At 38.8% G+C, this 27,814-nt stretch overlaps 3 protein-coding genes across 6 annotated transcripts; 1 reads left to right on the top strand and 2 right to left on the bottom strand.

The window, feature by feature from the left end:
* The first annotated feature begins 6,774 nt into the window (after positions 1–6,774).
* LOC135937918 (ras-related protein ced-10-like) lies at positions 6,775–10,173 on the top strand. Of its 2 annotated transcripts, none has more exons than XM_065481265.1 (6): positions 6,775–6,935; positions 7,378–7,503; positions 7,565–7,637; positions 8,325–8,434; positions 8,504–8,701; positions 9,862–10,173. In XM_065481265.1, exons 1-6 carry the CDS (start codon positions 6,873–6,875, stop codon positions 9,949–9,951), a joined length of 660 nt encoding a protein of 219 aa, XP_065337337.1. In that variant the 5' UTR covers positions 6,775–6,872; the 3' UTR covers positions 9,952–10,173. The 2 variants fall into 2 exon arrangements, with proteins under 2 accessions (XP_065337337.1, XP_065337338.1); XM_065481266.1 differs by lacking the exon at positions 6,775–6,935 and adding an exon at positions 7,101–7,242.
* On the bottom strand, positions 10,013–14,907 carry Cdc42 (Cell division cycle 42). 2 transcript variants are annotated; one of them, XM_065481267.1, is made up of 6 exons: positions 14,812–14,907; positions 14,182–14,301; positions 13,779–13,851; positions 13,604–13,713; positions 13,349–13,546; positions 10,013–11,750 (listed from the first exon to the last, which is right to left on the bottom strand). In XM_065481267.1, the coding sequence occupies exons 2-6, from the start codon at positions 14,284–14,286 to the stop codon at positions 11,661–11,663; spliced, it is 576 nt and encodes a 191-aa protein (XP_065337339.1). In that variant the 5' UTR covers positions 14,287–14,301; positions 14,812–14,907; the 3' UTR covers positions 10,013–11,660. The 2 variants fall into 2 exon arrangements, with proteins under 2 accessions (XP_065337339.1, XP_065337340.1); XM_065481268.1 differs by lacking the exon at positions 14,812–14,907 and adding an exon at positions 14,651–14,783.
* Positions 14,908–15,840: 933 nt separating this feature from the next.
* On the bottom strand, positions 15,841–27,701 carry LOC135937909 (LON peptidase N-terminal domain and RING finger protein 3). 2 transcript variants are annotated; one of them, XM_065481256.1, is made up of 12 exons: positions 27,295–27,701; positions 20,216–20,820; positions 19,162–19,340; positions 18,983–19,101; positions 17,972–18,217; positions 17,839–17,911; positions 17,277–17,488; positions 17,094–17,218; positions 16,885–17,034; positions 16,640–16,824; positions 16,311–16,507; positions 15,841–16,254 (listed from the first exon to the last, which is right to left on the bottom strand). In XM_065481256.1, exons 2-12 carry the CDS (start codon positions 20,716–20,718, stop codon positions 16,165–16,167), a joined length of 2,079 nt encoding a protein of 692 aa, XP_065337328.1. In that variant the 5' UTR covers positions 20,719–20,820; positions 27,295–27,701; the 3' UTR covers positions 15,841–16,164. The 2 variants fall into 2 exon arrangements, with proteins under 2 accessions (XP_065337328.1, XP_065337327.1); XM_065481255.1 differs by having other exon boundaries at positions 17,839–17,914; positions 27,295–27,700.
* Between the last annotated feature and the right edge of the window lie 113 nt (positions 27,702–27,814).

Raw genomic sequence — 27,814 nt, 5'->3', positions numbered from 1 at the left:
ACAAAATTGCAGCACCTGAGCGTCAACCAAGATTTTAGAAATATAGACGCCATCATGAACAGCAGATCGATTTCAGCCATTTGCAGAATGAAGAATCTGACCAAACTCGAGATTTCCAGCTTCGAGATAAAATACACAAGCTTGGAATCGATCTGCGACGAACTCAAAAAATTATTGTACCTCGATGTGATCCTTGATTTTTCGGGCATAGATTTGCAGGAGGAATTGAGCAGCAATGAGATTGAGAAATTCAAATCAAGGTTCTCCCGGCTCAAAGTGTTTTTGTTCCGGCACAGTTACTCTAATAACGAGAACATCAGAACATTAACGAGTCTCTGCATGGAGCACCTCGCCAAACTGGAATTGATACGCGAAACAGAATTCACTTGCGAGTGTTGCACTATAAGAGAACCACCGCTACCTGCTGAGACTTCATCCTTGCGCCATTTGAGTACGGCCATATGCGATTTGGACCTGCATCTCTACTACCCCAATGTCACTGATCTTAAGGTTTAAACTGTTTATATCTATTTAGTTTTTCACAAAAGAATCAGGCAAAAATAATTTTGTTACATAATTTTACAGGTTGGATGGCCAGATTATGCCGATGATCAAAGACAGTTAAAGTCAGTGCTCCGATTTTCTAAAATCGAGAGTTTGTACCTGTACATCTTGCCATCAATTTCAGCGTTCAACAAAATATCTGCTGCATATGGAGCGAATCTGCATACACTAACTTTGGACTCACCGGAGGTTGAATTTAAATTGAGCGCAGTTTTTGCAGCTTTCCCGAACCTGAGCAAGTTGGCGTTGAAAAATGTAACATTTGATGATGAAGATAATGAGCAAATCCAATATTCACATGCGAAATTAAGAGATCTGAAGTGGATCCCAAGGTAAATATTTAGATATAAAAATAGACAGTTTGTTGTTTTCAATTATAATGTGTTAATTTTATGTTACTCGCTGCAGAAATTAAGATTATCCAGATAACTTCGACATTTTTAAATACATTTTTACGGTTATATACTATTTGATAATATTCAATCTGTACATAACAGTGGTGACGACGACGACGACGATGACGAAGATGACGACGACGACTTTTTTTTTAAGGTGTCCAAAATTCTGTCAGCGCCAAACCTGGAGAGAGTGTCATTGAAATGTTGCCATTTATTGGACGTAGAGGACTTGAAGAAACTGACGTCACTGATCGAGAGCAAACAAGTCTTGGGAAAACTCTCGAAGCTCAGTCTAGAATTTTCCGGACGGTTTAAAACTGGAGTAAACGTTCCATTTTTGAAGGCGTTTAGAGACTTCATTCAAATGTCTTCAGCGTTTCTCCCCGAACTGGTCGCTTTGGAATTACAGATTGGTGATTCTGATCGAGAATTGATAAGCCGTCGTGAAGAGCATGTTCCTATTATTGGGGAGAGGTTTCGCCAGTTGATTGGCGATGGTAGTATCACTCAGTTAATCAGTGCATTCGCTTCTTAACTTCGCTTTAGAAGAATAGAATATATTTACCGAGGTTGTATTCCACCACTGAATCAATATCACTTGATTTGCTGTTCATTTTTATGTAGAATAGCTTTGAAATAAGTATATTATAATATTAATTTTTAGCCTGATATTAATTTTTTTAATAATGTTGTAAAAATATTGTGGCAAATAATTTGGTTTTGCTATCGCTAACGGTTCGTGGTTTTACTCTTTTCTACGTCTTGTAAAATAAAATTTACTATCGTTTATGCTCGTTAGTTTTATTATTTTGTTACAAAGAAACCAGATTATAAATTAGATAATTAAATAAAAAAAATAATTAAAAATGAATGAATGACTCGAGAACACTATAAATGTTTTAAAAGTTCATTTCTTTCTATATTTACTACCTACACTACTTATTTTTTTACCGAATAGCTGAATATTTGACAATCCTGATCTCTTAATTGTCGTGACACGACTCGGCCTGATTTGCCCCATCATGCTCCTGCAGACCTAAAGACGCGGCGCGCGGCCGCCGGACGCTCTGGCCGCTACCCAAGAACCACACCGTTTTATGTATAAAATTGGTCTTTCTTTATTTTTTTTTCCTTAAACGACAAACGAGCACTGTTCAACTTAAATTAACGTCGGCGCCCCAAACTGTAATTTTCCCATCTCTGGCTGGCACGTGACACCCCAAGCGGTGTCACACCACCCCCCGCCCCCGAGCTTCGAGGCGGCTTTCGCCAGCTCGGTCCGCAGACGGTTTCCTGGCGCCTCTGCCGAGCAGTAGCATCTCTCCTGCGCCTCTACCTATTATAGTTAACCCTCTTTTGCCTTGCCAGTCACAGTAAGAATTTATCTTTTATTTTCAAAGTCTCGTCCGCGTAACTTAGCTTTAGTAACGTAATTATGGCCAACTTCGCAATTGAAAGTCTTTTATTGACGGAGAAATTTGTTATCCTGCATATGAAGCCCCCATTGAAGAGAATGACGCCGTGCAAGTTACAAGACCCAAAAAGAGTAACACGCGCAAGAAGACGATTAATTTATTGCTTCAATCCTAAGAAGATGATATTTAAACTGAGCACCAAGTTCACACAGTAATCCAGCCTAAAATATTCAAGACTTAATTTTTGGGTAGCCTTTGACGGAACATTTACTCAAGCACGCAGAGGATTTTGATTTATTTTATAAATTTTTCTTAAACTTGCTGACTGAATTTTCAAATGCTCTCAAAAGACTTGGCAGAGGCACTTAAATAAAAATAATGTAATTTAAACTGATTTTCTAATTGAGATGAGGAAAAGATAAATTTTAACTCCTATGATAATAATAATTATGACTTAAATAAAGAAAAGCAAATTTCATACATGAAACGGTATTTCTAGAGTAGCGGCCTCGCGCCGCACCTTTCGTCTGCAGTCGCGTGATGGGGCAAATCTCAGGCCGAAGAGGTTCACAACAATGTTTTAAGAGAAATAAATATATATATTTTTGCATCAGAGAGTCTAAATCGTTCAAACAAATTTTCCAAAGTAGAAGGAAAGATTTATCAAATCTTGATGAATTTGATGCCATGCACACGCAATATTCACTAAAATTTCCATCTCTGCATTGTGTAGTTTAGTAAAAAAGGAACAGTTTTGTAGTTAAACAAAAGAATCTAAATTTCGTAATTTCGAACAAGAGAGCACTAAACATATATTGCCTAACAAAGCTGAAAATGGAAAAAACACTTTAATTGACCAACAAATTTCATAAGTGCCTCTGTATGTATTTGTGGCTCAACCTGAAACTCAGGGCGCGCGCATTTCACCCACGCGCAGACGCAGACGATGTAAGCAACCCTCAGCTGGCATTTCCCCTTCGTCAGAGCTCGTTGTATACACGCGAGTTTTGGCCTCAGAAAAAAAACAGGTATTTGTTTGCATGATTTTGGAATTTCGGGAATTCCGTTGACTACAAATAGGATGCTTTTCGAAAGAAGAATTTCGGCTGGCGTTAAGTTAGTTTGGTTAGATGGGTTTAAATAATAGGATGGCACCGATATTTTAAGAATCCGTTTTGCCACTCTCAAAACAAGCGCTTTAGACAAAAAAAAACAACCATTTTTACATTTTGAATTTTTAAGTTGGAGCTGTAATTGCTACCCTCTGCAGAGCACACAAACAAAGAAGGTTTAACAGGATCTAGTCTAGCGCGTTCTTCGGGCCCAATTTTTGCTGCCCTGCACTCTATGTAGTGAGGCAACCCATTATTCAGGGCCAAAATGTACCCACCCACGGTGTAAAAAAAATTTGTATTTTTCTTTTATTTTCAATGCATATTTTAATGTCAGCACTATTTTTATTTGCATTTTAAAATTAACATTTAGTCTGCAAAAAAAGAAATAATCTGCCGGTGTGGGGGCATAGTAACTTAAGCAGGTCCTTTTCTGGATAGGGTCTTCCTTCACAGAGACTCGTGCACCAATGTTATTCGTTCTTGATCGGGACGCGGCTTTGAAGCTTTGATAAATATAGAAGGGGTCGGCCATCTCAAATGAGGATACAAAAATTTACCAAGAGCTACATGTTTATATAGTAGTATATAAATTTTAATAGGAATATGCTTAGTGCAATACTCTTTTTATGTGAAAAATAATTAGCTTTTTATTAATTTTTAAAGCATGTCGTAATGTTCAACAGTAAAAAATTTATCAATGTGGTCCATAGAGGTTTAAAAAAATAGTTTCATTAATAGGCACTCAACATGAAAACGCGTAATTCATCATCAAGTCTGCTGCAGACGACCAGGAAGAGGCTGCAGAGTTTAAAGAAGAGGCGAATAAGAAGTCTGAAAGAAATTGCTACCGTTCATATCGCCAGCAAAATTAAACACTTCCTCGAAAATGAAACGAAATTAAAAGCATTACGTGAGTTTATTATTAAGTGTTGTCATGCATTGAAATTTTTATCTTACAGCCACTTGTTTGCTGGAACTGATCTTGAGCAATTTGACGCAAATAAAATGCATCGATCCACAAGAAAGACAGAACAACGATACTATGGACAAAATTATCAATGCTCTGTCGCTGTTGATCAGTCGTGAGACGAAAAAGTTCGAGTTTGAACACATTTTGTCTTACGGAAGCGATGTCTACGTTTTAGAAAATGCTGATAAAGTATGATAGTATAAATGATCTAAAGTGTAATTTTGTTAATCGATGAGAGTTTCTGGTGAGCAGATTCTTGAGACGATTGCTGAAAAGGCTACAAAACTGCAGCACCTGAGCTGCAACCAAAATTGGATAATTATGGTCGACAGCATGAAGGGCAGATCGATTCCAGCCATTTGCAGAATGAAGAATCTGACCAAACTCGAGATTCCCAGCCTCGAGATGAAATACACAAGCTTGGAATCGATCTGCGACCAACTCACAAAATTAGTGTACCTCGATGTGATCCTTGATTTTTCGGGCATAGATTTGAGGAGGGAATGGAGCAGTGATGCCATTGAGAAATTCAAATCAAGGTTCTCCCGGCTCAAAGTGTTTTTGTTCCAGCATATTTTAGATAATTGTGAAGAAATCAGAATATTAACGAGTCTCTGCATGAAGCATCTCACCAAACTGGAATTGATACGCGAAGCACAATACACTTGCTGTTGTTTCACAAGAGAGGCACCGCAACCTGATGAGACTTCATCCTTGCGCCATTTGAGTACGGCCATATGCGATTTGGACCTGCATCTCTACTACCCCAATGTCACTGATCTTAAGGTTTAAACTGTTTATATCTATTTAGTTTTTCACTAAAGAATCAGGCAAAAATAATTTTGTTACATAATTTTACAGGTTGGATGGCCAGATTATGTCGATGATCAAAGACAGTTAAAGTCAGTGCTCCGATTTTCTAAAATCGAAAGTTTGTACCTGTACATCTTGCCATCAATTTCAGCGTTCAACAAATTATCTGCTGCATATGGAGCGAATCTGCATACACTAACATTGCACAGAGTGCAGTTTGAATTTAAATTGAGCGCAGTATTTGCAGCTTTCCCGAACCTGAGCAAGTTGGCTTTGAAAAATGTAACATTTGATGATGAAGATAATGAGCAAATCCAATATTCCAATGCGAAATTAAGAGATCTGAAGTGGATCCCAAGGTAAATATTTAGATATAAAAATAGACAGTTTGTTGTTTTCAATTATAATGTGTTAATTTTATGTTATTCGCTGCAGAAATTAAGATTATCCAGATAACTTCGACATTTTTAAATACATTATTTACGGTTATATACTATTTGATAATATTCAATCTGTACATTACAGTGGTGACGACGATGACGACGATGACGAAGATGACGACGACGACTTTTTTTTTAAGGTGTCCAAAATTCTGTCAGCGCCAAACCTGGAGAGAGTGTCATTGAAATGTTGCCATTTATTGGACGTAGAGGACTTGAAGAAACTGACGTCACTGATCGAGAGCAAACAAGTCTTGGGAAAACTCTCAAAGCTCAGTCTAGGATTTTCCGGACGGTTTAAAACTGGAGTAAACGTTCCATTTTTGAAGGCGTTTAAAGACTTCATTCAGAAGTCTTCAGCGTTTCTCCCCAAACTGGTCGCTTTGAATTTGTATTTTCAAGATTCTCATCTATGTCTGAGCAGTTGTTGTAAAGAGCATTTACCTATTATTAAGAAAAGGTTTCATAAGTGGATTGGCGACAATAGCAGTTCCAGTATCACTCAGTTTATCAGTGCATTCGATAGCTAATTTCAACTTTGAAAGGGTAGAATAAACCTAGGTTTTATTCCACAACTGAATCAAAATCACTTTTCGTTTCTAAGTGTAGAATATGACTTATTATGAATGTGTATAAATGAAAGTAAAAATATTTTCTTTTTCTGATAATTTTAATTGAGTATGTATGTTGTAGAAAGGTTGTGGCGAATAATTTGGTTTGTTTCTTACGTCTTTACCAATGTAATACCATAAATGTTTATATCGTTAGTTTTATTAATTGTTCCGAATAAATTTATTGAAAAAGTTGCTGCTATAATATTATTATCTTTACCCTAATTAGCGTAATAAATAATACCGACTCTTGTGGCCACTTGAATGCGCCGCAATAAGTAAACACAATCTCTGGTACGTTCCTCAGAATATTTTTTGAAAGATAAGGCAATAATGCAGGTAAGTGCGAGCTGGTAGCCCGTCTCCATATATGCAGGTATCAGGAAAAAAAAGAGTGGTGGAGGCGCCGAGATAACAGCGAGCGGCGCGCGTGCAGCTTTATAGGCGCATTATTTCGAGTGTTCGTTCAGCTGGGAGCTGTCCTGACGTGCGGGCCTTGAGTGTTTTTTAGCAGGCGAATAAGGTGACATGACAATGCTTTAGAAAATGAGTTCGAAAATTTCGAGAGTCGAGTCCACCACGTCCACCGCGACAAGTGTTTCTAGCAAGGTAAATTCTGTTACTGAATATTATTTTTGAAAATAGGGGGTAATTTAAAGTTTGATGTCACATGTCTGAGGATACTTTTATTTTCGTGTTTGTGACGTCGCAAGTTTTTCATTTTTCCACTGAAAATATAGAAAAATATCGAGTGTTTGCGTCCTTCGTTTCGAACGTTAAACGAAAGTTAAATAACGAATGTGGGTCACGCAGGCTTAATTAGATTTCAAACGAGGCGCCGACACTTTTGGTCATTCCGTGAGTCGAAATGAATTTTAATATGTGTTCTAACTGGGCGTCGGTGAGGGATTGTCCGGTTCGTATAATGCAACAAATTTATCTTATCTGCTGCCGCGGCTAATGCTGCAGCGAGTGACGCTTTTCTCGCGCTTAAGACGCGCCAGCCTTGAGATACGATTCGCGCGTCTCAAATAAATATTATTTTTTGCAGAAAACCGGCGAGGAGCAGGAGGCCCGCTCAATAAAATGCGTTGTCGTCGGCGACGGCACCGTCGGCAAGACGTCGCTCTTGATTTCCTACACGTCCAACAGGTTCCCGACTGAATATGTTCCGACTGTGAGAAAAAAATAACTATTTTCGCTCTGGAAGAGCACTTGATTTTAAAGTTTGATGACAGATTTTTGATAATTACACCGCCGACGTCATCATTGACGGGGAGAACCACAAACTAGGCTTATTTGACACAGCAGGTAAGAAGAATTATTATTATTTTCGTCAATTGGAAAATTCCTAAAAAAATACTACAATTTTCTAGTACTTACACTGCGATTAAACATTCAATACTATATGGCGTATAAATTTGAAGTGCTGTAAACCGATATTGGTTCAGCCATTCGAAGTAGAAATGACAGAAAATAAGATTTTTTGGTCTACAATTGGCTGAACCGTTTTAGATTTGGAGATTACAGTGGAAATAAATGACAATTTAAATTCCAAGAACTGTATTAGCGACTCAAACAACAAAGAATATTATTTATCTTACTCATTCTGAAATATGTATAGTAATATATTATGGCAGTTTGCTTTGTTCATAGCAGAATTATTTAAAATTACACTTTCATATCAATTCATCCGTCCCAAAATATAAACTAATTCAAAAATAATTAAAATGAATTTTTTAAATTTATTCCGATTCTAAATTGTGAACTTAATAATCATTGAATAATTATTTAAAAACATTTTATTTTGAAATAAATTTTAAGTGTTACTTTAGTTTGTATTCATTGTTTTTTTGACGACAAACAACAACAGCTATTTTTCACTCCTATTCCAGTTTGAAAAATCTGTCTTTTAGCTACTTAAACAAAATTTATTAAAAACAACCGAACAAAAATATATGTAACAATAAAACCGACCAAATTCTTTTTAAATTGCAGGAGAGGAAGACTATGATAAACTGCGGCCGCTGAGCTATCCAAGAACAGACGTGTTCATCGCTTGTTTTGCGGTCGATTCGCCCGATTCATTCGCTAATATTAAACTAAAAGTGAGGAAGACACTAACCCATAAGGTTCTTATTTTTATTTATTTATTTTTCTCTCTTTTCACTTGACAGTGGTTGCCCGAGTTGCGGCACTATTGCCCGGGCACGCCGATCCTCCTGGTGGGGACCAAGGCCGACCTTAGGAACGATATTGAAACAATCAACCGGCTGCGGGAAATAAATATGGAAGTCGTTTCCAGCGTCGAGGCGCAGGAGGCGCAGAGGAAGATGCAGTGCTACTACTACTGCGACTGCTCCTCGCTCACTAGGGTAAATTTAAATTTTTAATTTTCAGCATGCTAAAGAATAATAACGTGCACTCGGATTAGGTTTTGAAATTTTTATTGAACAGGGAAGAATTCTTTATATTTTTAAGCGAGAAAAGAGCGTTATCTTTCGGTAATCTTTCTTATCCTGGAAGATAAAAAACGTTTCAGATCCATAAAAAAATGTCAACCGTTCCAGCATTTCAAAATAAATCTTAAATATAAATTATAGGGCATTTTTTGCATAAAATCTGAGCTGAAATAATTAAAAAATGTTAAAAACCCAAACTTACACAGACGGTAAATTTCAATTTCTAAATGAGTGCTGATTGATGCATTTGAAAATATTAACAGAACGAAGTAAAGCCGAGATAAAAACGCTGGCTAAAATCTAAATTGCGTCACCAATAACGTCATAGTTTGACAATGTGATAACTTTCAAAAGTTCTGTTAACACCTATTTGATTTTGTTTCAAATAATAAATTAATTGTAACGTTTGTCAACCTGTAACGAATTTACTCAAGAGTTAAAATAAAATAGAAAATAATAATACGATATGGCTGTGACCCTGCTGGGAAATGACAAACAATAAGGATGGAGTGGATTTTTATTTAAATTGCAAAAAGGGTGGATGGCATAGGGTTGACAGCATTTTGTTAGTGCAATTTTCAGACACGACGAATTGAGTGCAACGAATGTTGATTCAGTATTTTCTGCAGTAAACCTTGTAGCATGAATTTATTTTTTTTAAGTTTAAACAGTAAAAAGTTATTTGTTTTCTACTTTAACTAATGGTCAATTCCATACTGATTGTGAGTGGCGCCATATCGTAAGTTATAAAATTTCCTAGCATTTTTCGCGCCCACGTTAAACAAGCTTTCACGCTGTTGCGTAATTTTTTATCTTGGTTTTATCTTAATCTCTTTAACTGAGCCCAGAATTCTTGATTCTTTTTATCTCCAAAGGAAAGAATGATTTAAATTCAAGAATTTCTTAAGGGTCCAAGCGTAAGAAATCATAGTAACGCAATCAGATATGCATTTTATTGGGGGCTGTATAAAATTTATTGCTGCGTACGAAGAGTTCCAGGGCGGAAAGTGGGGCAATTAATTATTATTACTGCTACAAGAGCGGCGTAAACAGTGTAATCTGCTCATTTCCAGGTCGGGGTGAAGCACGTGTTCGACCAAGCGATAAAAGCGGCGCTGAAATTCCGAAAGCGAAGGACGAAGCGGCAGTGTCAAATATTGTGACGAGCAAATTAAAAAAAAAATATTAAAAAAACCTGGAGGGTTCCAATGGACAAAAAAACTGTTTTTGTTTCTTTTCGCCTTTATTTTATTAATTAAGCATACTTATGCGCATGTTCACATATTATGGCCATGGTTAATTTAATTATAAAGTTATCATTAAACTAGTGGGTGGTGGAATACATTATTTTCACAATTTTTGCAATATACACAATAATGCTGATATTTCCCATTCTTTTTTTTCCTTCCTTTCTTTCGTTCTTTCTTTGCACAAATAATGTTTTGTATTTCTCGAGAAAATGCAGTGTGTGTGTGTGTATGTTGCGAGAGAAAAGGAGACGCCAGTTACACATGAATAGCCACGACGATTGCCTTTCAGATTAACGTCCCGAAATAAATTTAGTTTTAAATTTTTTTGGCACCGACCGAACCAAAGGAAGACGACGCCGAAAGCAACACTCTCCGCGAGACAAGAAAATAGAGAAAGAACGGACGCGAGTTGGACTCGCCCAAGCTAAAATGTAAGAGGCAATAAGAATAATAAATATATGACATACATCATCCGTGTCTGTGTGTGTGTGTGTGTGTGTATTATTTTATATCAAAACCCACAACGCAATTTTGGAAACACCGATCTCGTTCAGCTAGACTATTTTGTGTGGCATACTTGACGAGTTAGACAAGATTAGAGTTTAGATTTATTTAAACCGACGGGCGGAGGCGCCCTGTAATGTAACAAAACCAAAGAAAAACAAAATGCACGTGAATAAATCAATTTTTCTCTCTCTCGTAATGCGAAACTAATGAAGAAGAAGAATATATTCAACTGTCCAGTGCAGCGTAGAAGAAAAATACTCGAGTTATCACCAATTGGTAGAGCGGCACCACCGGAAATTCGGATGATATTATTTACAATTCAAAAGGCGGGCGAGCGAGGCGGGCGGCAAAACGCGTTCTAATTATTTACAAAACGTCTTTGCCGGTCGCGTTCGCCGCTGCCCTGCCGAGAATTTTAGGTGACCCAAAAGGAAATTCGCTCGTGCGCGGAAATCAATTTGGAGGGACGAATCAGTCTGCTGCTGGTTCCACACCTCAAGTGCCGCGCGATTGTTTTATATTTATTTTGTATTTTAATCTTTCCACTACGTTCTGAGTCGCACTTGAGATTTGGAGCAAGAATATTATTCCATTTTTCAAATGTAGTCGTAGTAGTGTGTAACGCGTGAGGCACTTTTTTTAAACAAAATTATTTGTAATTTCCATTATACTGTTAGGAATGATTAACATTGTTTCACCTTGCATCGTGATTTTCAGCTTGTTTGCGTGTTTCAAATCAGCGTGATAATGAAATTCAGGTTGCAGTTTTCAAAGGCACTAAAACAAATGAGCAGCTACGAAGGAGAAACAAACTCCTGCATTTTTACCATCGATCGACCGGCAGACTGTTTGGTGGTAGTTGTGTGTGTGTGTTTCAGTATAAGTGAGAATTCGGCATAGAAAATTCTAGACTTCCGACAGAAACCAAGAGGAAACAATGAGCGGATATTAATATTTTTTCCTGTTCGGTGGTTGAAAAAACTAATCACGAGTCGATTTACGTACGATGCTGGTACAAAAGTTGAAAATACATACTGGTACGTGACTCTGCAGCTGCTTGCCGTTTATGCATTGTGTGTGTGTGTGTTTTTCGGGGGTGGGGCAGGGGGTTAAAATTAGAGGAGGGTGCACTTTCTCCTCTTGGTCGGCTCCGGGGGCTCCAGGGCTGCCAGGATCGCCTCGTCGAACACGTTCTTGAGTCCTTTCTGCAATCACAAAGGGAATCTCGGTGTGAAAAATGCGCTTGACCGCGTAACAGGAGTTAAAAGAGATAAGAAGAACTAATGTTTTGGTCAAGAGGATATAAAAAAGGAAACAGGGTTGCAAAAAACTAGCATTTTTGTTTAATATTTTTAGTTTAGTTAAAATATCAATGAAAATATTTAAAAAAAATGCAATGCAGTGATAAGAAGCGTTTTTTTTTCAATTTTAACTTGCTCCTTGCAGGCAATGTTTGCTCCTCAGTTTTTAATTATTAACTCAAGACCTCGACTTGAAAACTTGTTAGAGAAATTTTTTTGGAGAAATTGAGGCAGCAAATGGCAAGTTAAAAGAAAACAAATCTGCACAGTGGAGGAAATATCGACCACTGCTACCGCAAATTTTAGATTTTTAAATGGGAAAAATGGAATAAATTCATTTCTTGCGCAAGAAATTGCTAAAAATTGAGTGGCAATAACCGTTTCTGTCTCTATTTCTCAAAATATTTATCACTGACAATTTTTCAAGCCGAGCAGGTCATTAAAAAATTATTGAAAACTGAGGTGCAAACATTGACTGCAAGAAACTGATAAAAATTGAAAAAAAAAAACGCTTTTTACCACTGCACTGCGTTTTTTAAATGCGAGGTTTCTGCGACCCTGCGAATCTAACATAACTAACTGGCTTTTTGGCCAAGAAACGCGGGTAAAAACCTAAGACTTGGTTCTATATCTTGATTATCCTCTCAGGCTGTCAATATTTTGGCATTAAATATTTGAATATTTATAGAATCAAAGTTTTCTGAGCATCTATATATTTTTTGTCCTTGGAAGTGCACCATAAATAAACATTAAAAAAATAATTCAGCCAAGTTTTAAAAAATCATTGCAAGAAATTTGTCATCCCTTTCTGATTAAATTAACTTGCGCTGAAAATTGTGAACTTCACTATTTTCATCTTGAAAACGACAATCTGAACCAGAAATTTCAGAAAGCTTTACTCTAAATTCAAAAGCCCAAATTTAAAATGCTCATTGATCTAAGTTTAAAAATAAACTCCATTATTTAAAGTGATGAGTGTGGCACAGTGACAAAAATTCAGCTTTAAAAGTTGTTTATCATTGTTTACATATGATAAACTGCCCTTTAATGCATCATTATTTATTGTTCCTCTGAACGACATGAACATTATTTTAAATCTTAAAATTGAGCAAGGCTCGAACTAAATCTCTGGTCAATACTCGCTTTGCTTAGTTGGCGCAAGAATGCCACGGTTTTTGCTTGGTAGAGATTAAAATTCTTGCAATATTGGCTTAGTCAGCAAATCTCAAAATGCAACACTGCATTTTAGAATTCTTTGGTTTCCTTCCTTCTTTCCTCTGACGTCACACTCAAAAGACAATTATTATCGTCACTACTTGGTACTTGTCTGCCCACCCAGACTTCCTCAAGAATTGATTATTATTTTTTTTTGTCTCCTGGAATCCTACTTTTCCAGCAAAACAAGATCTATTTCAAATAAAAATATCAAAGAATACAATGACCCAAGTGGTGTAAAAATAAGCATTATTTCTGAGAAAATATTAAATTAATGCTGATCTCACCTGAGTCAGCGCGGAGCACTCTACGTATTTGACAGCTTTCAACTCCTTGGCCAGCTTTTCACCCTGCTCGGAGGACACGGGCCTCTGTTTGTTCTTGGCCAGCTTCTCGACTGTGGCTGCGTCGTCCCGCAAGTCAATTTGCGTGCCAACCAACAGGAATGGCGTTTTCTGACAGTGATGAGTGATTTCTGGAACCCACTGCAAACAAATTGGTTTTTTAAATTCATTCCCGGTATTTTTGAGCGTGTAATTTACCTTTTCTTTGACATTTTCAAACGAGGATGGCGACACAACTGAGAAACACACGAGAAAAACGTCGGTTTGAGGGTAACTAAGCGGTCTTAATCTGTCGTAATCCTCCTGACCTGTTTGCAATGAAAGGGCGTTGGTTAAATTTCAAAACAACAGAAGGGGATTAATGTTTTCATACCAGCTGTATCAAAAAGTCCCAATGTGTAGGGTTCACCTCCAATCATAACAGTAACCGCATAGTTGTCAAATACCTGAAAACACATAAGAAATAATATTATGACATCTAGAAGTTTTGAAAGGAGGAAAACATTGCATTATTTTCTTGCAAAATAGGAAAATTATTGACTAATAGTGTTCAATTGGCCAATAAATTAATTAAATACAATATTTTCCGCTTGAAATCTATAATATCTTTAAGAGTAGTTCCTGGCAACGGAAATATTTGAAAATGAAATAGAAACGGAACATTTTTCAGTCTACTATAAAGCTCTGGAATATTCGAATTGCGTCACAAAAGCTACGTTTCAGGCACGATTATATATCATCCAGAATAAAACACTCCTGAGGAATGGGATACTCACTGTAGGTACATATTCCGACGGGAATTTGTTGGTGGTGTACGATATGAGGAGGCAGGTTTTACCGACGGCGCCGTCGCCCACAACCACGCACTTGATCGTCTGCATCGCGCGATCCAACAGCTGCAAAAGACGAATAAACACAATTAACTCGGAGGAAACCCCTTCCTTGGCGACGGCTAATGGGAAAGGAACCACATCCTCTAACGATAACGGGCCAGAAAGATGGGCTGGGTGCTCGTTGTCTGTTGAGCAATTTGCACACACATTACGTTACAGGGAACGCGACCGGCGAGACCCGAGGTGCGATCCGGTCTGGAAGTTGCCGCGTTCGGTCCCTGAAGGGACGCGTTGCCGACGTAAAAAATCAGTCGGCACAAGGTCGATTCGGAGAAGCAACCAGTCACGATCGTCGGCAATAATTATTATCATCAAGCGACAATAATAAATAGGAAGCCATTTTGAAACCTACGTTCTCACAACGCGTGCATGTAACCGTGAATTAGGCGGAAAATAGCGCTCACGGCTGCGATTTTCCGCCGGTGGTCGCACCTCGGCTCGCAAAAAAGGGTGTCCGTGCAGCAAATCAGGGGATTAGCCGGGCGGAGGCTGGAAATCAGCGGTCAATCTTACCAGAATCAACAGTGGCTAACTTTATCAGCTAGTTTACGTCAAAAAGTTGGGAGGGGCTTGCATGCCGATCACGTCATCCTGCATATCTTTCAATCAGCCCCTGCTCACTCATATGGCGCGTAAATGAGCCAGCTAAGAAGTTCAGCATCCACTGGCAGGTGGCAGGTCGATAGCTTTTTCAGCCAATCAGATGGCGTCTTGAAGTTTGTTGCCTGTTACGCCCACGTGCAGAGGGAGGCGAAGAGGGGCGTGTGTCAGAGTTTTTCGTGGGCGTAACAAGCAACAAACTCCAACTCGCCATCTGATTGGCTGAAAAAGCTATCGACCTGCCACCTGCCAGTGGATGCTGAACTTCTTAGCTGGCTCATTTACGCGCCATATGAGTGAGCAGGGGCTGCTTTCAATCATTGCTGCCAACATGCCAATGCCGTTACTGTTACCCACGTAGCGATGCGTGGCTTTCAAATTCATTCAAGCGCGTAAAAAGAGTAGTTGAGGATGAGAAGAGTTCATGCAACTACTGTACGCAAGGTCATACATCATTGCTTTTATGCCACGCAAAAGATGCTACGTTTAAAAATTCTAAAATAGGGATCCTTGTGACATAGCTAAAGTTTTGTTTCTATCAAATAAAACATTAACGTGTGAATATAAAGAATTTTATTTTTATATAAGATTTGCGGCAAAAGGTGCGGCCGGCGTGATATTACTTTTTAATGGATCGTTTTAGCTTTATTTTGCTCCTTCTGTTCGCCATTTCTTGCATTTGAATTTTCATATAGAATGATTTTTTGTTGTTGTATGAACGCTTGCAAGAACAATAAAAATTATAATAGTCTGTACAAGGAAGTAACTACCTTTTATTTTGAAGTAGGTGAAAAATTTTTATTTCACATAAAATAATATTCAGGTACCAGAGAAAATTGATATCTTTTTAGTCACGTTAATGGCAGTGATTGGGTTAACTTGATTATATTTTTTCAATAATCTATCTAGCTGAGTTCTACAATAAATGAGAGGCTGGTCAAGCAATTTTTTATACAATTTCATTTTCGTATATTTAGCAGTATATTACATATACATGTCGCATAATATGTGAGCATTCCTCGGAAAATATAAAAAAAATGACAGAAATAATTTATTAAAGCATAAGAAAACAGTAGATGATCACATTAGAATATTTAGTTACATCACTATTGACTATTAAAATCAAGAGTCCCTGCCGTGCGATTAGAAAAAAAACACCGACAGCTCCCCGTGAAATTTAGTGCTACGAGGCAAAAGCTCGCTCGAATATGTTAACGAAAAGATTAGAAAGAAATCGCAGACGAAAGTTGGATATGATTTACATCTTTAGATTATGTTTCGACTTGTCAAATGCTCCAGAGTTTTGTTGATGGCCCGCAGCCTCTTTTCCAAACTGGTTGTGCCCAAAATTCCAACCTAGAATAGAAATTAGATCAGCATCTTTTGTAATTTTTAATCTGATTCGCGAATACCTTGAGTTTTGAGCCCAAAGGAAGAATGGCCGTGAGCCACCAGGTCCACTGAGGGCCGTCAGGCAGTGCGAACCAGTCATCTTCGATTTCCGGCATGCAGCCAAAAGTCTGCTCGATTTCCGACCGGCACTTCTCAGACAGAAACGACAGCCAAGTGTGGGCTCTGGTGCGAACCTCGTTGTGCAGAGCTGTAACAACTGAGCGGAAAGAAAAATGTTAGGCAAAATGGCCAAATGTTTTTAGCCGACACTAATGAAAATCTAGACTATTAAGAAAATTCCATAGATTTCAATTGATTAAAAATGGCTTATAATACGTTTTGTAGTTACCTTCCAGCCTTTCATCAGGTATGGGCTCGTCCTTGAGGAGTTCAACCTGGGCCAGGTTGTACCCATCTTTTTCTCCTCTGGAAAGAACTTTGAACCTGCTGATTCCAACACACGTCACGATGGAACAGCCCGTGTTGAAGGAAAGAGCATCTCGGATCTCGAGCAACGTGCCAAAATCCGCGTATCTGATTTGAGGAAATTTATTAATATAGGTTTGAAAACAAAATAATTGCTGTGTGCATTACCTTCCCTCCGTTTCGAGGTAGGCGGCCATTCCAAACTGACGCGATTCGTTCTGGATTGCTCTCCTAATCATCAGTCGATAGCGAGGCTCGTATATAAAAAGGGGGCATGGAGTCCCGGGAAAACCAGTTGTGCACACAAATACAGGAATCCTTTAACAGAAATTAAAATTTATTTTCATTTCAAAAAATTCTACTATTCAGATCCGCACCTTCTCTGAGGTTCAGCGGACTGTTCCTGTTCCTGCTGTTGGCGCTGTCGGTGTTCTTCAGGCAGCAGCAGCGACAGGGCTTTCTCGACAAAGTCTAATACCGATCGTTCACTTCCAGCGACTCCCTGAGAAACACCAAAAAAAATCAGAACTCGTTTGGAGGTAAATTATATTTTATGTCACCTCCGTGAGGGGGGACATGCAGAGGGGGCAGGGGTGGTTGTAGTCGATGCATCTGTCCAGGCAGGTCCAGCAATAGGTGTGGCCGCAGTGAGTCGTCACTGGCCGCCATAAGGTCCGGCTGCACAGCACGCACTCAAAATCGACCACCTCGGCGGGACTGGTAGTCTCTTTGGACAGGAAGTCGATGCTTCTCTTGTCAGACTTGGTATTTTCTACAGAGAGAGTCTCAGTTTTAATACAAGAGCAATTTATTTTAATGGGAAAAATTATTAAAGTCAAATTTTAGGAGTTAAATTTTCAAGCATATATTAAAAAATATACTTTTTACTTCTTAAGCTGATTGTAAAATTTTTAATCCTTTAACCATTTTAAAGTGTAATGAATGGTAGTGTTTTTTTTATTTTAAAATGTGATATTACATGAAAAGTGAACCCTATCCGACCAATTTTCTTTTTCATAAACTTCTGACCAAAAGTGCCCAAAAATCCAATTGATCAAATTTTAAGATTTTGTGGGGAAATTCATTCCACTGTAAATAAAATAAATCAACCAGAAAACTCACTTTGTAACTGTTCAGCTGCCTTAAGCATTCTGTCCATCAGTCCTTGTACCGTGATTTGCCGTGCTCGAGCGCGCTGCTGAACAAACACATCGTTCAATCTCAATAAATTTGAGTTTATTTTTTGTTCAACTACCTGATGCTGGTGCAGGTCCTCGTCACCGCTGTCCTCGCAGTCACTGGAGGCTCTTTTGCGCCTTTTGATCCAGAAGTTTGCCGACTTGGCGCGCAGGGTGGGAAGCAGCACGTGGTGCAGGGCTAAGCACATGTCGTGCCGGAGGGGGTGCGGGTTGCGCTCCAGGGCGATGCAGCAGGCAAGCGCGATCAGCGAGTCGTCGTGCTTGCCCAGCGAGGACAGAGCCAACGACTTCCTAAAGTAGCCCTGCCGAGAAAAATACGTTTAAATTAAAAAACGGCAATTATTGATAGAATAAAAAAGGGCATCAAATTATTTACAGCCTGCAGATCAAAATTATCGGCATGAATATAAATAAAATTAAATGACCGACTTTAGAAATATAGGTCACGCCAAGGCGTAGTTTTTCTTTGTGGTGTTTATTTGCTCTAGAAAAATGTGGTTCTCATTTAACTCTTTGTTAATAAAGGAAACTAAAGAGAGAGGCACAATAAATAAATTAACATGAATAAGATTTTCAAGATTTTTGCGATTTCTAAAATATTTTAAAATTTTAGGTCATTTTTCAATTGATTAATTTTAGGCGTTTCTAGTTTTTTAATGAGATAAGTGCAAAACTTGGGCTTTCATCACAATTTTCTAGAAGTTTGATCAGTAGGTTACGTAATCAGAAACAAGTGGTTACAGCTGGGTTTGGTCAGTGAATTTTGTGTTGAGTAAGGATGCGATTACCAGTAAATTTTTAAAACTAGATCCTTTTTATCACGTTGAGCGAAGCTTTTAAAAAGTTCCACACTAAGAAAAATTCTCAACTTTATCGGAAAAAGTCGATAATTCACAATATATTTTCGAACTTCAAGCTTTTAATGCATTTAAAGTTCTGCCATCGCAAAAAACGGGTTAAATATCTTGGACCATCTAAATAACTCTTTCTTATTTAAAAAACTGGTAAAAATATTTTTTCTTAATCATGACAAATCACAGGAAAAAAAAGGGAAATTTTGAACTTACCTTGGGCCAGTGGGGCCAAATTTTAATCACAGTCTCTGCGTCGGCCAGGGCGACCTGCGCCCTGTTCAAGCTCAGCAAAACGTGCGAGCGGTTTGCCAGGGTAAGTGGGTAATCCTTGACTGCAAGAGTGCGTCCCAGTTAGTTTTACGTCGAACCCGTTTCCTGGAGTCGAGTATTACCTAATTTGTCGGATGCATTGTACTTCTCTAAGGCTTCCTTCAGGCAGCCCCCCTTGAACAGAGAGTTACCCTCGTCCCGCAGGGCTGCTGCTTCCAGGTGCTTCGGCCAGAACTTCTGGACCAGGGTGTTGATGAGAACGTTCACCTCCCTTCTTGACCGACCCTTGGACTTTCCACATCTGAGGATACATGAAATTTGTTACAATACAAAAAAAATTTAATTAATTGAAGAAGTGAGTGGGGAAATGTTAAGAAAAATAAATTTTAACTCAAAAAAATCCCATATAGGAGCCTAGTACACAAGAGGTCCACGAAATAAAAAAATCCTTTTACATCAAACTCTCTAGTTCTAAATTATTCAGGAGTTAAATTAAATTTTTACTACAATCCGACAATTTCAACACGTTTTTGGTGAAAATAATAGAAACCTTTCTCATTTCCAAAGTGTCCTTGAGAAAATCCACTCCACTTCAACCGGTATTTTTTTTGTTGTACCTCAATTAATTTTGTATATACATAATATATATTAATAAACATTCGTGGGTCTTATTTTTTCAAGGTTGAAATACCTGGTCAAACGAGTGGCTTGGCAACAATTATCTTAGCCAGATCAGACCCACGTTCGGGTTTTTATGAGAGGAATGGCCCTTTATAGTCAAAATAAAGATTTTATTGGCATTTTTTGCTTCATTAATTTATTCTTGGAAATTTCTTCATTTTTGCTCTAAAGAGCGTCTCTTTTAAATTTAATTATAAACAAGAGGCACCAATTATATTTAAATAAAACTGACTCAAACTCGTGGATGTCTTAATTAGAAGTATTTAGATTCGACGAAGCTCCAGTGATTAAAAATCAATATGGGACTTCACAAAGGTAATCATTTTGAATAATTAAAAATATTTTTTAGTCTGTATTCCTGTTCCAACTTTTGATTTTGATTTTTTCTGAGTTGAGAAATGATATACTAAATGTTGTAAAGATACAGATATAAAATAAATTAGTTTTGAACATAGTTTCACAAATTTTGAGGCACTATTAAGATTCTTCATTCACCTGGGACAGTGAGCGTCCCTGGAGTGTTTCTGGTCGCACTTGAGGCAGACACAGTGTCCGCAGTTCCAGCTGACGGGTTGTCTGGGCACGCTGCCGCACGCGACGCAGGCGAACGGGTCGAAGGGCGCGGGCGGCGGGCCATCGGCGTGCAGGGCGCTGATGAGCGCCGTGGCCAGGTGGCGCAGGCGGTCGGGCAAGCAGCCCCTCTTGTAGATGCGAGCGTAGACGGCGACGGCGTCGCGCAGGCGGCCGCTGTTGGCCATCGAGTCGGCGTAGCCGAACTGAAGGTCTAGCCTGGTGGCCGCCGCGTCCGCCACGCCGTCCAGCTCGCTCACGCACTTTTTGTACAGCTCGGTGGCCAGCCCGAAGTCGCGGCTGTTGAAGGCGTCGTGCGCCACGCCGACCAGGTTCATCGTGCCGCTTTGCTGCTTTGTCCTCTTGCGACACCACAACCACACCAGCAGTCTAAGCAACTGCACCAGCAGCACCTTCAGCACGTTCATGGAAGTCGTTTTTACGCGACCGCCGGCCGAAAGAAATGCTGCTGCTACTGCTGCTGCTGCTTGAGAGGTGGTACACGAAAGAAGCCATTAGCGCCGTTTCGCCTGCAACAAACCAAAATTTCTCTGATTAATTTTGTTATTATGATTCCACAGCAATAAATAAATATGGCATAAATAGGATTGACAAGTTTGGTTGCTTTTTATGACTAAGATGTTGATTACTAATGTTTATTGGACCAAAATAGTCCTATTTTCGGCAAAACAAAATCTTTCAATCAGATATAAAAATGGCGATGGTGACGAATATTTGAGCAATTTACTCATTCTTTTGGCAGAAATTTATCAAGGGTTGCAAATAAACAGGATTTTTTTAAATCAATTTCGTGTGTAGGCATAAATATTTGGTCAAAAGTTGTTTACCATTCTGAGGAAATATGAATTTGATGCTATTTTTTATTTGAAAATTTCATTCAGATTATTTGAACGCGTAACTTTTATTATCATGTTTAAAATAAGTCTGATTGCAGGATTAAAGCATTTGCACACTAATATTGATAGAAAAGGAATAATTGATCATTTCTTGCATAAGAAATTGGTAAAAACCTAAAACCAGAGATAAAAAAACCGTGTGATTAGAAATTGAAACCCTGATTTTTCTGCAACATTTCTTAACTGGAATTTGAGACTTTAAGTATCTCAAACAATTCTGAGGGGAAAAATTAATGGAAGATCAGAAAAACTTTGAATTTAAAAGTTTATAGCTATTCAAGGATGAAAATATTAACAGCTAGAGAAGAAAATTAAGATTTAGATGAATGCAAATCCATTATTTCTGAGGGCGTTTTGGCGATGAATTGATTTTTTGGAAAAAACCTATTAAAATTAGTAAGTTAAATCATGGATATCACATAGACGGAAAGGAAAAAAAACGGGAAAATATCTGGAAATTAAAATTAATAAACCAGCAAAATTGGAAAATCTCATAATTGGAAGATGGCAGAGCAAAAATCTAGACATTTTTAGAGGCGCACAATAACCAGTTAGTTTTAGGTCTCGTGGTAAGCCGGAAGCCGCCGTGAATTCGGCAAAGCTGCGCCAGCCACCGGTCAACAATTCGTAAAAATTAAAAAGTGCCTTTTGGACTGTTATATAAGTGCAAGCAAGCTGACACCAACGGGCTAAAAAATTCTGTAAAGCCGGCTTAGTCAGCCGCCGCCTCAAAAATACATGGCTGGTAACTCTAGAAATTTTAAACAGAACTAAAACCTTGGGCAAAAAATCTCCTTACCTCTAAAAAGCATTTTTTTAAATATGAACAGGTTTAATTTTATTTTTCAATTTGAAAACAGTAAAGGAATTAATGGCAGTTTTTTACCCAAACAAACTGCCATTTTCACAACAACCTAATTTCGACTCAAGATTAGATAAGTCTTTGAACAACTATTTTCTCTGAACGTGATAACAATAATAAATCAGCAAGAGAAAGGAACCCACTCTATCATTAATTGTGTGGGTCACGTTTACCAGTTTTTTAACAATTAATCTACAAAAAATAGTTGTTCAAAAGCATAAAAATACTCAGATTTATATAAGTTCACAATTAACCCATTAGATTATTTGATAGCCTACATACACCATCCCATTTGCTAAGCAAATAATCCATATTATTCATTATGCAAAACTATTCAATCCCTAGCAAACTGTCCTCTAGAGAGAAAACTGCTGTTAGCAGTGTAAAACTGCACGTTACACATCGCTATTATGAGCGCTATTCTTTCGCTACGTCGCAATTAACGTGTTGTAATGTAATAGAAACCCGTTCTCTATACGTTACGCGAGTCACTGCCCCTTCTACGGCCGCCGACGGGGTGCATGGCAATAACACTTGTGTGTGACCCGGAACTCCCCCAATTCGAGCACAAATTCGGACGGCCAATCGGGAGGCAGGTCATTTATGCAAGCGCGTGGGCATTTCATAAACAATAACTACTGTCGGCTTCTCGACGCCGCGCGGTGCCAATTAGGTAATAATCCCCATTGGGGGCGAGCGAGTCTTGTAAAAGTGTTTACGTAATTTTTAGCAGGACAACAGAACGAGCCGCGGTGGAACAGATGAAGCCCCGAGTATTATTCGAGTTTGGTATCGCACAATGGAGATCGTCTGCTGGAAATAGCTCTCTTCGCGGCTATAAGCTCGCACAAAAATGGCGTTACTTCACCAACTCGTGCATAACCATAATCGCAGCGAGAGAAAAAAAGAGTCGCATAACGAACGACCCAACGAGAAATTAATGAGACGACACCACATCACTGATATATAACAACATGTTATCATGTATGCAAACCTTTAGTGAATTATTCTACATTTTTTATGCAACCAAATGCAGTTTTTCATGCAAAATATGGCCGACATTAATGTAAAACAAGCGAATAGAAATACCAATTGTGAAAAACTGCAACCCTGCACGATGTGATGCCGGCACAAATATTGAAACCTTACTGAATATGTGGAACAATAAATATTGGGAGCTGATTCTGCACCGATTTTTCCGGTTTTGAGTATAGCGTTTCCCTTCGCCACGCGGTCTCGTATTTTAGCGCAGTCACGTACGCTTGTGTTTTCCGGAAAAAATCGTGCTTTTCGCTCTGTGTTATTATTTTGTTAATCACGTAACGGGGGCTCGCAGCAGCGTCAGCGTATAGGAGCTGACGCGTCACTCTTTCTCTCTGGTCGTAGAGGACGAATTATGCTGGGGAAACTCGTTAGTCAGCTGGTACTAATCCCCATATCATTTTGTTGACTCTTCAGACTAGTATATAGCGAATTGATAGGAAAAATATGAGTCTCCAGGAATTCTTAGAAATTTAGAAAGTAACAAAATTGTTATGTAATTTTTTTATTTAACCCAATTGAAAATAAATAGAAGCTGTGTGAGTTGAAACGAATGGTTAAAGAGTGAATATTTTCATGATCAGAATTGAGTCGAAAACGGAAACCATGCGCGGCATTATGTGCATCGAACTGTGGAATGAGGGTGTTATATAACTTGTAACAACTGCAGAACAATCTAGAGAAGCAATAAGGTCTCATACATTAAACACAATTCCACTTAAGCAGCAGAAATAATTAAATTAATTGTACAGAAAAAAATTAAAAAGTAAATAAATTTTTTTAAAAAATTGCGTAAGTACAGTTGAACATTTTTGAGCAAATTAGCTACTTCGTGGTTTCGCAAGCGAAGAATTGCGCGTATCCCGATTGCTGCCTCCCCTCTAGCAATAGCAACGCAAAACAATCGCAATTGCTCATGTGAACAGTTGCGAACGCGGCGTCCCAAAAGGCTTACATTCATGGCGGTCGGCGATAAACGCGGACCAGGCAGTCGGTCGGCTAACTTGTAAGTCGGCAGGCAGTGATGCACCAACTCCTCTTGCAAATAATAGAACAACTACTATACTTTCCCCGGCAGGAGCGGAAAAAAAGATGAGCGACCGAAGGCACGGAGTGACGGGAGAAGACTGCCGCTGCACTCTCGGACGGCCCGAACGGTTACATAAGAGGGTGTGCGCGCACTGCTGATGCTGCTCCTCTATTATGTAATCTCGCTCTGCATTCGTGAATAGGGAATAATAATAAGCGCTAAAATCGGATGCCTTACGTTCACGTGGAATTCTGGCTCCACACTTCGGAATCACGCGACGACTTGTTTGTTGATGCGCATTCCATGGCATCACGAGATCCGATGCAGATTACTACCGCCAATAATGGACCACTTGAATTATTTATAATTAGCCCGATCTAAATTTTTATTTATAGTATATTGATTTATAATCCCAACAACCACCAGCAGATGGTAACTCGCAGTCGATTTGTTTACTTTAGACGCGTTAGTGTTTTGTTTTTGGTGTTACGCAACAATTTGGTAAGAAAAAAGGAAAATTAATTATTATTACACATTCAAATGTATGGAATGAGCTTTCTGCATAAATGTAAAATTTTGTCACAAACAATTTATTAATTTTTTAATTTTTGGAAATGGGATTTTGGGCGAAATGGGGGGAAGGAGGTTCATTTTGCAAAAATAACAACGATTAATTAAAAAAATAAACAGCAGGAGTAGTTGTTGTTTTCAGCTGAAAAATTGACCTCGCCCAAAAATTGGCTGGCAACACAGCTGCCAGTGAAAAAAAAACTCGGTGGTGTGAAAATCCAACCTTGAAGGAACTAGTATTTTAAATATTCAATAAACTTCCAGCTGAAATAACAGTGACGTCATGCCCTGGCGTTGTCAAGAGACATATTATTGTCATTGGTGCTGTTGAAAACATTTTAACCCAAAGTGGTAAAACAATCAATCTAATTATAGCTGGTTTAAAATCTTGGGCGGTTTTAACACTGCTGATTAGCTAAGCCGTGCAAATTTCCGACTACGTGCCGTCCCGTCCACCCACGTGTTTGAACCGACAGGTGCTGCGGCAATCGCGTGCAGCTGGCCTTTCGCACGTGAGTGTCTCGGACCACAGTATATGCAAGTGAAACGAGATTAGCTCTAGAAATCTATTTCCACGGACTCTATTGTCATGATTAAAATGCAAATAATACTCAATGGTTGATTTTGATTAGCCTCGTTCCGAGGAATATGTTGCGCAAGTCGCATTTTCTGGAGCATCCATCCACCTGCGATCGTCAAGATTGGCGTTTTATCTTACGCTTTGTGCTTTTACGACGAAAAATTTCTGCGTGTCAAAGTCTTAATTCGGAGGATTCGAATCATCTTATTTTAATTTTATAGCAATTTTGAAGTGAAAAAGCCCATCTGTAAAATCAAATATTATCAAACATTTCTAGGGATAGTCACAGGACAGCAATTAGTTTTAGATTGTAAATGATTAAACTGTTTTCGTGCGATAATAATCAAAATGGGATCAAGCAACAGTAAAAAATTCAATCTTTAAATAGGTTTCCTTTAATAATTTACAATGCTTGCGCATGTGTTTGCGGTTTTTGCGCTCGATTTCGATTTCACTCGTTGAATCGATCCAATGGTGTGTGGTTTGCTATAGGGACATTCTCCTAATTTTAACCAAGAAAACAGTTCTCATCAAATTTTGGAGTCATTTTACGTGTAAATTTGCTCAGCAATTATCTTCACAAAAGCCTTTACTCCGAATTAATTTTTTAAGGTATTTTTTGTACGTGAACGACAGTGGTGCCACCTATTAAATAACTAGACATAAAATAATGACATTGAATTAAACGGTTTTACCTTGTAATAAAAGTTTCAGGTGTACTTAGAGTCCCAACCAGGGTGGTTTACATTGTCAGGGTCAGTAATCAGGGTCATCGGCAAATAAACGGATTAGAAGAACCAGTTTGGATATTATCTCCACCGCCTCAATTCCTGGATTTACAACTTTCTCCACGACTTACTTTCAGTTTGTTCACCTCCGGTCAGGTTGTAACCCTGAAAACCCCTTCATGAGTGTCGAAAAAGCCCAGAAAATTATTTCTGGAGGTATAACCGGATCAATTTGGCCGAGTTATGCAAGTCGGATTTGTGCGTTACGTGAGCAAACGGCGCGTGTTACGTAACGCCGGGCTAATAGCTGGCTGGCTGGCTGGCTGGCGGCTGTTGGACGGGTACACGTGAGGCGCTGGTCACGAGACGGGGCCGCCGTCCGTCTTTTATCTGCGCCTCGGCTCGCACCGCGCACCGCACCGTGAACTCAGATCACCTGCTCGCGCCTCCTAGACTCAATCGCCAGCTCGCGCGCAGGCTTATCTCACGTTTTTTTAACTCGCGCGTTATGTAACCTACACAATACTTTTCCCGAGGAAAATTAATGTTATTTACTATTTTCAATAAATTGGGTCATCGTTTAAAATTTTAATAATTGTAGAAATTGAGTGACGGCGTTGATTTCTCTTTAATTAATTTCTTAATTTATTGGTTTTAAAAATCCTTCAACAAGAACTACCGTGAAAAATAAACAAAAAGAATTAATTTTTAACATTTCCAGAAGTTCAACGCCGGATTTTTACTAAAAAAAATTATTTCCGAAAAAAATCCTTTATTACACGAATTGAAAGTAAACGATACGCGACTAATAAAAGAAATTCTGGAATTCTCTCGATGCTGCACCAAGACCTTGCCGAGTTAAGATTAAGAGGAAAACAGGTTATTTGCTCATGATCACGTCACCTGTGATTTCCGGGTTAATTGCCTCAAAACCAATAGTTTCCCGCGAACGAATGAATATTAATTACGGGACAGAACCGCAATCAAATCAAGTAAATTTTGTCCGATCACGCCGTACGAAATGCAAGTGATTATATAACAGGCCCAGCATACCATTGTGCATTGCGGGCATGAAGTGGTGTAACGAATTGGGACACTTCTAACTTGCAAGAAAATAAAATAAAATATTCATATAAACCAGGGCGTAATTTAATTACAAAGATGCCATAAAAAATAATAATGCAGGTGAATAAATAAAATAACAAAATGAAACAGTCACCGTAATCACCAGGTCGTGCAGTTCCCAAACACTTATAACTTTCTACAAACCACTCACCTGAGAAAAATTCGTCTTTCGGGTGGGTCTTCGATACACTGGCAAAGCTGTCCGACTTCCAAGAACAGCCCTTGCCACTTTCTTGCTGGTGTTTACGTAACTCACGTATGATACACAATGCTGGGGTGTCAGATGATGCACACAAGTAGTGCAACCAAGTTCCCCGTTAGCAAAGAGAGCGCGATTGATTGAATTTCGGGAATCTCGACTGATTATTCGCGGAGTGAACACGATTTTGGTGCATAAGCCAGCAAATCCGCCACGGCTCGATTCTGGGCCGATGGGAATCTCGCCTTGACGGACTCACACGTCTCACTCCCGAAGGCAAAACATAAATAATAGAGTTGACTGTTGTTTGAGTGGTCGAGTGAAACCCTGTCCCGACTCGCTCACACTGAAGAAACGAAGTGATCTCATCAGGGACGTGCCGAAAGCGCTGAAGAAACGCCATGTTTATTTTCCGTTGTAGTGGAAACACTGACAGCACTGTTAATTCCATTGGCAATGATGAGTTTAAGAT

The sequence above is a fragment of the Cloeon dipterum genome, chromosome 2, assembly GCF_949628265.1.
Source record: "Cloeon dipterum chromosome 2, ieCloDipt1.1, whole genome shotgun sequence".
Lineage (NCBI taxonomy): Eukaryota > Metazoa > Arthropoda > Insecta > Ephemeroptera > Baetidae > Cloeon > Cloeon dipterum.
This window is presented reverse-complemented; position numbering and strand designations above follow the sequence as displayed.

Excerpts from the sequence above, each read along its gene's own strand:
- LOC135937918 (XM_065481265.1), top strand. The coding sequence starts at position 6,873 with ATGAGTTCGAAAATTTCGAGAGTCGAGTCCACCACGTCCACCGCGACA. Across the intron at positions 7,504-7,564 it reads CGACTGAATATGTTCCGACT|ATTTTTGATAATTACACCGC; the intron begins GTGAGAAAAAAA and ends GTTTGATGACAG. Across the intron at positions 8,702-9,861 it reads ACTGCTCCTCGCTCACTAGG|GTCGGGGTGAAGCACGTGTT; the intron begins GTAAATTTAAAT and ends GCTCATTTCCAG.
- Cdc42 (XM_065481267.1), bottom strand. The coding sequence starts at position 14,286 with ATGCAGACGATCAAGTGCGTGGTTGTGGGCGACGGCGCCGTCGGTAAA. Across the intron at positions 13,714-13,778 it reads GGGACTTTTTGATACAGCTG|GTCAGGAGGATTACGACAGA; the intron begins GTATGAAAACAT and ends CATTGCAAACAG. Across the intron at positions 11,751-13,348 it reads AGTGCTCCGCGCTGACTCAG|AAAGGACTCAAGAACGTGTT; the intron begins GTGAGATCAGCA and ends TTGTGATTGCAG.
- LOC135937909 (XM_065481255.1), bottom strand. The coding sequence starts at position 20,718 with ATGAACGTGCTGAAGGTGCTGCTGGTGCAGTTGCTTAGACTGCTGGTG. Across the intron at positions 19,341-20,215 it reads AGGGACGCTCACTGTCCCAG|ATGTGGAAAGTCCAAGGGTC; the intron begins GTGAATGAAGAA and ends ATGTATCCTCAG. Across the intron at positions 19,102-19,161 it reads CAATGCATCCGACAAATTAG|TCAAGGATTACCCACTTACC; the intron begins GTAATACTCGAC and ends GCACTCTTGCAG.